The sequence below is a fragment of the Paralichthys olivaceus genome, chromosome 2, assembly GCF_024713975.1.
Source record: "Paralichthys olivaceus isolate ysfri-2021 chromosome 2, ASM2471397v2, whole genome shotgun sequence".
NCBI lineage: Eukaryota > Metazoa > Chordata > Actinopteri > Pleuronectiformes > Paralichthyidae > Paralichthys > Paralichthys olivaceus.
This window is the reverse complement of record NC_091094.1, coordinates 6,820,813-6,832,697: the sequence shown is the minus strand read 5'-3', so window position 1 is coordinate 6,832,697 and position 11,885 is coordinate 6,820,813. Positions and strand designations below refer to the sequence as shown.

Here is an 11,885-nt window from a genome sequence, read left to right as displayed (position 1 = left end):
CAAATATCATACGCTTATTGTTCGCATATTGGTCTGTGTATTGCAGGGCCCATGTACAGAGCAGAGTAAAAATAAATAAATACAAACATATAAATAAATGAAATATTAACAAGATGGTGAATCTACACGGAACCTTATACCTGCACAGGCATAAATTTACTGATACAATACATGAACAGGGGTGTTTCAAAGGATTTTAGGGGTCCCAGGCGAAAGGGACCTTGGGGGCCCTATACGCAGTTCTTGCGAGGGGAGGGGCTCAGGGTCCCAGGTCATTTCCTGCCTCGCCTACCCTGTTTCTCCTCACTTAACAGGAACATATTGTACCGATTAGTGTGTGGGTACCTGACCCAAATCCATTAGGCCATTAGGTGGGGTGGGTCTATCTATGAGACTTTTTTTACACCGGGTTACTACCCAACCAGTTACTTGTATAATATCATTGGTTTATATAGAGAAATGTGAAATGGTGGAAAGATTCGCTGCCTGTAAAGTATCAGTAGGCCTCATTATCTACTCATCACTATACCAATGGAGGAGTTGGTGCATTGTTTGAGTCCACTCAACACTTTTGGAGTTTCAGGGGTTAACAGCGTTAGATATAAATATATATATGTATATATATAGATATATATATAGATATCCTAGTTACAGCAGTAACCAGGAGGAGGATCACAGCCCTCCTTTTTCAGTCTCTGCTATTATTGTGAAGAGGCGTTTTCTGACTTCCTGTCTCCCTCAGTATTAAAGTGAGTGTGACCAGCTCGTGTCGTTGTGTTGCACTAAAGAAACTCACTGTTGAGCTGAGGAGCGACTCTCAGACCTCTGATTCAGAAGAAATAGGACAGAAGGGACCGAATCACTCTTTTATTTCTGTCTCCCTCCGCTGCCGGACATGGACTTTTTGCTGGACACCTGTGGACGGCGGAGGTACCTGCTGGTGATGCAGCTGTTTGTGTTGAATGCTGCAGGTCAGTGAAACATCTGGAGCAGTGAGATAATATTTATCAACCAAGCAGATCACATGACAGGTTTAAAACTCATCCTGCTGCTTCTGTCGACTATAACAGAGTAAAAACTTCTCCTGCAATTACAACTAATAATATCTTTAATATTTACATATGTGTGGTATTTTAATCCTTTGCAAAGGATTCATGGGGTTTTTCTTTGTAATGGCACAGAGAAATGGCATCAACAGCATATTATAGACTACTGTAAGTAATTACTATATTAGCCAGGGCCATTATTCTTATGTGATATTGAATTCCTTTACATTTTAGTTGATTTTCGTAGCTTTTATTATATTTTTCTGAGACATATTTATAACCATATATGATTTATTAACCAATAACAACACTAGTAACTGAGAAACAGTTTATGATGGGGAGGTCTGGTTTTAAATTTAAAAAAAATGAACAAAAAAATAATTTTTAACTCATTTAAACTCTAATTGCACTTGTCTTAAAAACAGGTGCTTTTTGTTTTGTCTTTTAAATGTTTGCATGTGCACACATAGCCCCGAGAAACATATGTTAGTTTCACTTTACGTTTTACAGATGTGGCTGGAATGACACAAATAAACTTGAAATTTGGAAAAAAATAGAAACTTAAACTAGAAAATAGTTATTCACCAAATCAAACACACGCAAATCAGATTGTCAAGTCATTTTCACATCATGCCTGATTTTAAAATATTGTCATTTTCTCTTTTCTCAAATTTTCCTCCAGCCAACTGTCCCCAGCCCAAGCTAGGTGAAAGTATAATTTTGACAAATGAAGCACTTCTAAAGAATAACTTCCCAGAAGGCTCTCATGCCACTTTGCAGTGTGCCAACGGATTAGTTAAAGAAAGTGGCTCTGGGGTCATGAACTGCACCGGTGGGAATTGGACAGAACCAGATCTGAAGTGTAAAAGTGAGTCCCATCTTTAACTTATTTATAACTTCATTTACAACCAAACAGCTCTGTTCTGTTGTTGTGTGGCTAATTACAGCACTGATGTTTGTTTTATTATTTTACAGAGAAGGACTGTGGTCCCCCCAAACCTCAGCCTCACATGAGTTTCAACATCAGTGGTGGAACTCTGTTTGGGGCTGAAGTTAGAGTCCTTTGTGATAAAGGGTGAGTAGAAACATAAAAGGTATTTAGTTCCTGCTTACGTCATCATGTATTAAATGTAAAGGTGTCCAACAGCCAGCAGCTCCAGTGACAACACAGAGGAGTCAGCTGTTTTCAGACATGAACTTTTTCATGTATGAAGGAATGAATGTATCAGATTTCACATGATCATATAATCATCATATCAATAATTGAATGTGGGTCAACGGAAATTGATATCTTAATTTTTCCCTCAAGCAGTTTCAATGTAATATTGACAAATTCAGACTTGGCGTGGCCCAATCACTCTCTGTGAATCTACCTTCCGTAGATTCGCACGGACATTTTACGAGGGTGTTGGCAGAAAAACGTCTGGAGAAACGGACTCAGACGTCCTCACATACAACCTCTTCGGAAAATGTCTGCACTTCAAGGCGTGTCTAAAAGCAGCATCAGTAGATTGATTTTTTTCTTTACCTTATAATGCTGCTGGCAATCAGACGTTTGATATCAAGCTGGAATCTGTAAAGAAATTTAAAAAGTCCTGAAAGACAAATAGAGGCTTTGCCAGAAAGTCTTACTTCATAGTTCCTCTGATTACAAACTTGGCTCTAAGAGGGTTGTTGATACAAGGTACTTGACTAAGCACTGGAGGAATTTAGTGTCAGACTTGGAATTACCTTTCAGTTGTATAAGAAAATCATGGCTCGTCGACTCCACATGAAATAAACAGTTCTGCCTCATTTTCCTTGGTCTGTGGTCAGATTCCAGATCAGTGGAGTGAGCTACAAAAAGTGCTACGCTTCTGGCTGGATTGGAAAAGCCAAGTGTGAAAGTAAGTGTCTCATTTTTTGAAACAATAAATAAGACGATGTTAGATTAGATGAAGTTTATTGATCCCAGTTGGGAAATTGTTGAAAGATAAATGTGATACTTATCTTTATGTGTAAAAGTTTGGAATTCTTGAAACGTATTCAGCACTATATTGAATATTTATCAAAACCATTTTGGATGACAAATGGCAGAAAAAGATCAACAAGTCATCTGCCAAACAGGATTGGGCCGGTGTTCTTTGGCCCAACTTCCCTAATTCTGGCGCGGATCCGATTTCTTTTATCTGGCCCAGGTTTGGATGAGCTTGCCCAGAACACCTGCCCAAGCCTGTTTTCCAGATTTGAACTCATGAAGGCTGTGGGTCACATCTGGGCCAAATAATTCCTGCTGTATGGGAATTGCTTGGTAGAACCATTTGTGATTTTGAGCACAGTTATATAACAACCATGTTAATTATAAGTGTACTTCTCTGTCATGATATGAGTGTGTTTATTTCTCAGTTGTAACGTGTGAGCAACCTGCTGCAGTGGCCAACGGCATCACCCTGTGGGATTCTCAGGACAATCCCAAATATGGAGAAATCATACAGTTTACCTGCAATGAAGGATACACCCTCATTGGTAGCAAGAGCACCATGTGCAGTGAAAGTGGTGAATACGATTCTGAGACTCCTGAATGCAAAGGTAAGTCTTAACTGCTTTCATGTGTTTATTAATCCACAGATTACAGTTGATCCTCTGTACTGTAAAGTGAAGTTCTTTCATGACACGGTTTTGCATGTTTTAACAGATTACTAATGAACACTGCCGACCATTTTCACATCACTTATTTCTATTCATTTCACTGGAGCATGGAAATCACTTGACATGAGACCAGAACTAGCTCACTAAACATTTGTCACCATCATTTTTTATCACCATCGGAGAAGTTGTGGCGAACACAAATGTCTAAGTCAGTTGCTCCGGACGGTTATTTTCCTGCCAGCCCTTTTGTGAAATGTCCGAGTGAGGCCATTTTAAAATACAACAGGAACATTTCCTGAAAATTCACAGTGAGCAAGTAGACATGTTGGATAACATGCAACCAAACTGAAGAATACAGATATCTCAGGTTGAACGAGAGGAGCAATACATGTAGTGGTTTTCATGTGGAAACAAAACCAAGAGGGAGCTCTGACTGCACAGTCCCCTTCACTTAACTTAAACACAACTGAATGGAGGATATTACCCATGTTCCCCAGCTTCCTGAACCAGAAGAGGTGCAGCTATAACAAATCCGTTTAGAATTCTTCACATTTTAATCGTTTCCTGGCTGAATGTTGGAGAGTAACGCTGGTTTTTAATAACTTCTAAGTCTTACAGTTCAGCTTTACTCTTGAACTTGCTCGACCTGACTCTGACAATTGAAGCTGCGACTTCCAGTCAGTTATTAATTTCTCACAGGAGAACAGACGTTCAGGCTGAGGAGTGGGAATGAAAGTGGGAAAATGATCTCTATTCCATGTCAGTGAGCCATCAAACTCATTTAGAAGCTGCTATTTTAAATGTGCATAGTGTTGATTCAATGTTGACACATGGTTGAGAGGCCTTAAAGAATAGTTTTAGATAAAGATGCTATATGTTTAGGGTCAGGGGTTGGCTTCCTGTCTCTGCTCGGAGATAAGATGAGAGAGTCTCCACTCTCACAAAGATAACGACGACCATGACATGACTTAATGCATATAGACTTCTTATCTGTTTCCTCCCCTATGGTATAATACTGAGATATTTTTACTGAACATCAATCTTTGGGTGCAGCTGAACAAGGACAACAGTGAACTACCTAACATGGGCATCATGAGAAAGTATGTTACACAGGAATCAACTCTTGTAAATGATATACCACACAATTAAATGTATGTTTAAATACACATGAAAAAACCAATAGCAATATCACAGATTTAAAAACGCTATCTTTTCCTCTGTCACGTATCTGCTCTCCCTAAATTCTCATCATGCTCGTTTATAAAGATGGACGACATGACAGTTTCATTTCAGTTTCATGAACCCTGCCTCCTCCATGTTAGCAGATAGGACATCTACCTAACTAAATGTTCAAAGTACATGTCAAAATAATTTAGGTTCTGTCATTTCAGGTGGTTCTTATCACACTTATGTATCTTGATCTGCTGTTTGGTTTTCATTTCTAATTTGATGCTGTAAAAATGGGTTCAAGCGCCATGATTGACGGGTTAAACTGACTCATGATTGGTCAGGCGTGTGTATTGGTGGGACCTCTATACTGTGGCTCCCTCCTCTGATCACTTGTGAGCAGACTCTGATTCCAGTGTGCAATTGCCAGCATTAGTATCTGGGATATTTGACTTCATTTCTGGAGAGTGGGAGGAAGTGGAGACAATTTATTTACAGTCTATGGTTTAGACTATGAGTTGGTCATTAGTCAAAACTGTCCTTCACCTAACACAGCAGTACACACCAGTAGCATGAACTATAGCATGTAGCCACAGCACATTCTGCATGTAAAATGAAATGCACATACATGCTCCACCAGCAGCTTCATATGGGATGAATGATATTTATTGTGACCTCAGATAAGTTCAGCAGTCTTCTCGTTCGTAGATGTGACAGCAGAAGATAGAATTTCACCAAACACACTAACACCACCTCCTGCACCTCCAGCACAAGGTAGAGAAATGTTTTACAATCAGCAATCATTCACACAGATAATCATTTCTATGTTAAACACTTTATATGCTCCCTTTAATCCCCCCTTACTGTATGTCCCTAAGAGTGAAAAAATAGTGTACAATGATCATGTCTCCATGTCACGGCAGTGTCCACTTCCACAGATTCATCGACAATATCTGCAGCTCACAGAGATAAATCTATAACAACCAGTGCAACCGCAACAGTCTCACCTACAGCACAAGGTACAGGAACATGTGGCTGAGCTCATTAACCCTTTGTGGCACCACGTTTGGTAGCAGGAGCTGATTATTTGCTCGCTGCATTGGTTCACAAATGGCTTTTCTGCTTCTTGACGAGACGCTTTAGATCCAAACTGGAGCACAACTGAGAATCCTTCTGATGCTTCTGTTCTTAGGTGGCAGAGACAGTTTGACAACTGAGGATGAAGCTGCTCCAACTAGAGCTTCATCAACAACTTCGTCATTTAGAGGTAGAGACAGATGGAGAGTTTGAATCTACTTTTTATGTCTACTTGTTGATTCACTTGCATTACAACCTGGCTGGAATGCAAGATATAAGATCATATTATATTATCTTATATTATAGAGTTTGATTATATATTATACAGTCTGATGTGTATAATATAAATACACACAGAAAAAAACCACAAGATATAAAGACTGTGAACTGCACAATTTCCAAGGATGTTTCAAGGATGAGTCAGAAAGCTTCTACTAAGCTTTAAAAAGTTCCATGTACTTTCTGCTTGATTTGTGACAAAATGGGCAAAAACATGTCAAACCACAGACAAGGTCTTTAAACAACTTTCCAATCTCTATGGAAACCAACCAAGACTTGCATCATCAGCCTTCTCTAGCAACTTTACAGTGTAGTGTCGAGTGTCTAAACGTTTTAAGCAGCTTATTTTCATCTGTAAAATATTGTTTGTAATTAATGGTGCACACTCATCTTTAAACATCACCACTTATCCCCTCTTTGAATTATTTTATGAAGCAATATCACAGATTCACAAACGTTATCTTTTCACCTGTCACGTATCTGCTCTCCCTAAATTCTCATCATGCTCATGTTTATAAAGATGGACGACATGACAGTTTCATTTCAGTTTCATGAACCCTGCCTCCTCCATGTTAGCAGATAGGATATTGACTGAACTAAATCAGGCGTGTGTATTGGTGGGACCTCTATACTGTGGCTCCCTCCTCTGATCACTTGTGAGCAGACTCTGATTCCAGTGTGCAATTGCCAGCATTAGTATCTGGGATATTTTGACTTCATTTCTGGAGAGTGGGAGGAAGTGGAGACAATTTATTTACAGTCTATGGTTTAGACTATGAGTTGGTCATTAGTCAAAACTGTCCTTCACCTAACACAGCAGTACACACCAGTAGCATGAACTATAGCATGTAGCCACAGCACATTCTGCATGTAAAATGAAATGCATTGCACATACATGCTCCACCAGCAGCTTCATATGGGATGAATGATATTTATTGTGACCTCAGATAAGTTCAGCAGTCTTCTCGTTCGTAGATGTGACAGCAGAAGATAGAATATCACCAAACACACTAACACCACCTCCTGCACCTCCAGCACAAGGTAGAGAAATGTTTTACAATCAGAAATCATTCACACAGATAATCATTTCTATGTTAAACACTTTATATGCTCCCTTTAATCCCCCCTTACTGTATGTCCCTAAGAGTGAAAAAATAGTTTGACAATGATCATGTCTCCATGTCACGTCAGTGTCCACTTCCACAGATTCATCGACAATATCTGCAGCTCACAGAGATAAATCTATAACAACCAGTGCAACAGCAACAGTCTCACCTACAGCACAAGGTACAGGAACATGTGGCTGAGCTCATTAACCTCTTTGGCACCGCGCTTGGTAGCAGGAGCTGATTATTTGCTCGCTGCATTGGTTCACAAATGGCTTTTCTGCTTCTTGACGAGACGCTTTAGATCCAAACTGGAGCACAACTGAGAATCCTTCTGATGCTTCTGTTCTTAGGTGGCAGAGACAGTTTGACAACTACTTGTTGATTCTCTTGCATTACAACCTGGCTGGAATGCAAGATATAAGATCCCATGATATTATGTTATATTATAGAGTGTGATTATATATTATACAGTCTGATATGTATAATGTAACATACAAACTTAGTGAGTATTATTTAAGAGGAGAATGAAAATTAATATCAGAGAGAACAGCTGACTCCACATCAGACCGACACTGGGACACTTTTTAGACGTGTCTGTAATTAACTGAACTAATTAATAGAACTTATCATGACTCTAAAAATAATAATTTGATAATTTGGGAATTATGTCTATTTGTGTTCTGGCAGAAGTGTAAAACAAGTAGCTGCAGTGGAACAGGCGGTTAAATGTCAGAGTATTTCTTGCCCCCTCACAGTTGCCAGATGACCAGCGGAGACATATGATATAACCAGACATTAAATGACTCAATGTGTTTTTATACTTTGATTTTTGCAAAGTTTAGAGATGAGATATAGTGAAACATGAACTGTGAGTTTCAGTCAGGCTAGCTGTTTCCCTCTGTTTCAAGTCTTTATGCTAAACTAAACTACCCATCTGTGTCATTTATCTTCCACCAGGAAGCGAACAAGCGCAATTCCCAGACACGTCAAACTGTTTCCTTAACACGCTAATATATGTCTTGTGATTTTTATTGCTATTTTATTTATCTGATATTATTCCTCAGTCCTTTACCCATTTAATATTTTAATATATTTCTCCTCATTGTTCCAACGCAGACAAACTGAGGTAAATGGGATGAAACACAGATTTTCTTTCTGCATACTACATCCCAAAATATACTGTCAAAATAATTCAAATATGTTATGTATTACCTATAAATTTACAGGTATTGGCTGTAAATTTATAGGTAAGGTCTGCTTGTAACAGACCTTCATGTTAATGAGTGTTTGATGTAACTTGAAACAGTCCTGTTGTTTATGGCACTTTATAGTAATAATAGGATTTTATATTTGCAGACAAACACGACGGGGGTGTGAATACTTACACAGATACCGGTAAGTAATTGAGTTCTGGTCGTACAAAGATGTGGATGATTATCTGCATCTAACTTTGATTGTGTCTTTCAGGACATACGGCTGTTATAGTCTCTCTCGTATGCGTTGTACTAGGTAATGTTTTATTTTTCTTGTTGGAATTCACATTTTAACTAAATATTGCACTTGAAATACAATTTGCATTTTCATTTTCATTTTCTTTTCTTAACAGTTGCAGTTATACTTGTGGCCGCTTTATACAGGTGTTATCTGAGGAGAAAAGGGTGAGATTTAATATTTTTTTCTTAACTCCTTCATGCATGGGTCACACTATATTCTTTTTATCCATCTCTTTGCTTTTTCTGCTCCTTTCGTCTTTTGATATTTATGAGCACATATTTCTCTGAGCAAACGTGCAGTGAATTAACACAAAAGGTAACGCTGCAGCAGATTCAGTTTTTTCCGGTTTAACAGCTTTTTAGCTTTTGACCCCTGAAAGGAAATCTAGATGTCTGTGTTTCCATATTTGTGCTGAGGAATGAGGGAAGTCAACAGGAAATCCTTTAATACTGCATAACCAGCTGTGATGTGGAAACTCATGTCAGCTCAGTTATTCCCTGCAGGTTGGAATGATTGGGAAGGAATGCCTTTGATGATCAAGTTAAAGTTATATGGATTAGAGTATTAATAGTTAATATTCATAGTCACAACCAGTGGTGGTACTCAAACAAATGTGCAAACTAAAATGTAATATAGTAAAAGTAAAAGTACCACGTTAACTTTTCTACTTGAGTAAAAGTAAGAACATACTTGCTCTTAAACAAACTGCAAGTATTAAAAGTAACTTGTAGCCTGTAAGATGCAGTGAAGTAGAAAGTACATATATTTACTGATATGCATATGAAAATTAAACTATGTGAGTAAAGACACATCAAAAATGTACCGAAGCACAGTAATGAAGTAAATGTACATTGTTACCTCCCAACACTCATCATAATAACCATCAAATAACAGCTCGATAATTATCTTGTGAAATTAATTTTCTAAACCAAATCAACTTTCCTTAAACATTAATCATGCCTCTCTTTACTTATATACTCATATTCAAGCTTCCCACTTTATTAAACCAAGGTTAAACTAAATTTGAAAAAATAATTACGCTCTTAAAGCTGCAATGACTAACACTAACACTGTGGGACACTAATCCAGAATGCAATTAAAATAAAATACATTTGGTGAACTGTTGAAATTTTAACATCAAAACAATTCATATAAAGAATTCTGACTCAAATTCCTTATTTGGTGACACCATAGCTCATATGACACCAGAGAAGACCTGAAGCCGGAGTTATTACACTTCCAAAATCTTTAGATTGCCCTTCTCACTCAGGTACCCGTCAAAAATACCTATTAAACATTTACTTGTTGATTTTCTGTTTTAAAAGTGTTAAAGTGGGAATGTTAATAATTATCCTACAAGTGGAGCCATAAAAAGCATGAATTATGATCCATTTTCCTTTTTGTTTTGCTCCATTATGTGAATGAAGCTCAAACCACAACTGTTTTCTCTTCATGTCTTGTCAGCGCCAGCTCTTTGAATGGAACCGTTCCTATCTGTTAAAGAACATCTGTGACCTGGGCGAGCGGACGTGCCAGCTGACTGCGCCTCTCCCAGTCGAAGGGGAAACAACTCTTCATATTATTGCTATTCAGAGGGCAGAGGAGAAGTAGTTTTGTTTAAATGGAAGTTTTACATTTCAATGATCAAAAAGCACTTTTTTGTAATAATGTATTTTTCTATTTACACATTATTTTAACACAAAAATGTAAATAATTTTGCCACTACAATTTTGTACATTATTTATATAAAAACTGGCTTAAACTTTTCATTAGTATTTAAAAAAAAAAAATATTGGTTTGGACTTTTTTGTGGAAGCTCGAATCCATAAGTTTCTGTTATTAATGTGCTGCTTTGTCAGAACAGAGCCATGAGAAAGGTGATTCAAGAAGCGCACAATGTGCTTAATTCAATTTGTCCACCGCAGGGGCGACTGATGAAGATACAATCTGCTGCATTCTTCACCTCCTGACTTTCTTTCCATCATTGTCTATTGTTCTGCGTTTTTTTTAGGGAGCTGGGCTAAAATAATGGGAAACCTTGTTTCATGAAAAAGTGATGTGACAGAGTTCCTACTATCAATGAGCCGTTGAGCTCCACTATCCTCAGAACAATATTAACTGAGGAGAGTGATGACAATGTCTGAGACCTTGAATGTGGAATTTAACTAATCGAGCCAATGACGTACAATCAATTAAAAGTTCGTAAACCCTTCATCTGATATTTGAAGGCTGATATATGAAGGGCGTGAAAGACTACTGGGGAAAAAAAGGCTTTGAAGCCTCGGCAGCCATGGCAGCAGCGAGGGAGCAAGTCTTTGTCCTGGCAGGGGAGAGCAGTGTACAGAGGAAAGCTGTAATAAATCCTGCTTACACTGTTTCATTGTGCCCTGCACCGCTGCTGAGCCAGACGCTCCCACTGTGGCCTTTCAACATCGGAAGAAAAGATTTCTGCAGCCGCCTTCAGCTTTCATTAAATACGTGGTCAGATTTTACAACTTCCATCAATAGCTATGAAATAACTTTATCTGGACTGAAATTTATAAAACTTCTTTGTAAGAGCAGGACATGATCACAAACAGGATATTCATTCATAACTGCAGTCATTCATCTTCTTTATGTGGACAGACAGTTTATTACCAGAGGGCAGAGCTTTGTCGTGTTTCTCAGAGAAGCCCCCACAGTGGTGGTATTGACAGGAATTCATTGTCCATTAATTCATCTTCCAGCTCCCCCAGCAAAAAAGAAAAGTTTTATTGTGTTCTTTTTTAAAAAAAGTAATACGCCAATGGCGCTGTTGTACTTGTGGTGCTTTGAGCTAAATGCTAATACAGTGCAGCATTTTACCTCCCGAACATTTGTCATTTGGCAACAGCTGGTGTTGATGGGATTATTACACTAACACTAAAAGGTGACACACGTTGCTATTCATCCTCTGGGGGACATGAACCCCCCCCTCCCAGTTTAAATGTTGTTACCCCCCTGTCCCCCCCCACCTGAAAACACTCTGGATCCGCCCCTGCCCCTAAATCCGCTTTTTATTCATTATTAATGTTGAACTCTTGTGAGTGTTATCTAACACAGAATG

At 38.4% G+C, this 11,885-nt stretch overlaps 1 protein-coding gene across 34 annotated transcripts; it reads left to right on the top strand.

The window, feature by feature from the left end:
* The first annotated feature begins 740 nt into the window (after positions 1-740).
* Positions 741-11,652, top strand: LOC109635441 (complement factor H). 34 transcript variants are annotated; one of them, XM_069533404.1, is made up of 15 exons: positions 741-971; positions 1,729-1,914; positions 2,022-2,121; positions 2,862-2,932; positions 3,432-3,614; positions 5,550-5,615; positions 5,780-5,860; positions 6,034-6,108; positions 7,173-7,238; positions 7,389-7,484; positions 8,663-8,701; positions 8,774-8,815; positions 8,913-8,964; positions 9,995-10,070; positions 10,265-11,652. In XM_069533404.1, the coding sequence occupies exons 1-14, from the start codon at positions 896-898 to the stop codon at positions 10,050-10,052; spliced, it is 1,191 nt and encodes a 396-aa protein (XP_069389505.1). In that variant the 5' UTR covers positions 741-895; the 3' UTR covers positions 10,053-10,070; positions 10,265-11,652. The 34 variants fall into 34 exon arrangements, with proteins under 34 accessions (XP_069389505.1, XP_069389513.1, XP_069389500.1 ...); XM_069533412.1 differs by having other exon boundaries at positions 5,765-5,860; positions 7,404-7,484; XM_069533399.1 differs by having other exon boundaries at positions 5,765-5,860.
* Positions 11,653-11,885: the final 233 nt, after the last annotated feature.

Coding starts and splice junctions, on each gene's coding strand:
- LOC109635441 (XM_069533399.1), top strand. CDS start 896: ATGGACTTTTTGCTGGACACCTGTGGACGGCGGAGGTACCTGCTGGTG. Junction 972..1,728: donor GTTTGTGTTGAATGCTGCAG/GTCAGTGAAACA, acceptor ATTTTCCTCCAG/CCAACTGTCCCCAGCCCAAG. Junction 8,965..9,994: donor TGTTATCTGAGGAGAAAAGG/GTGAGATTTAAT, acceptor GTGACACCATAG/CTCATATGACACCAGAGAAG.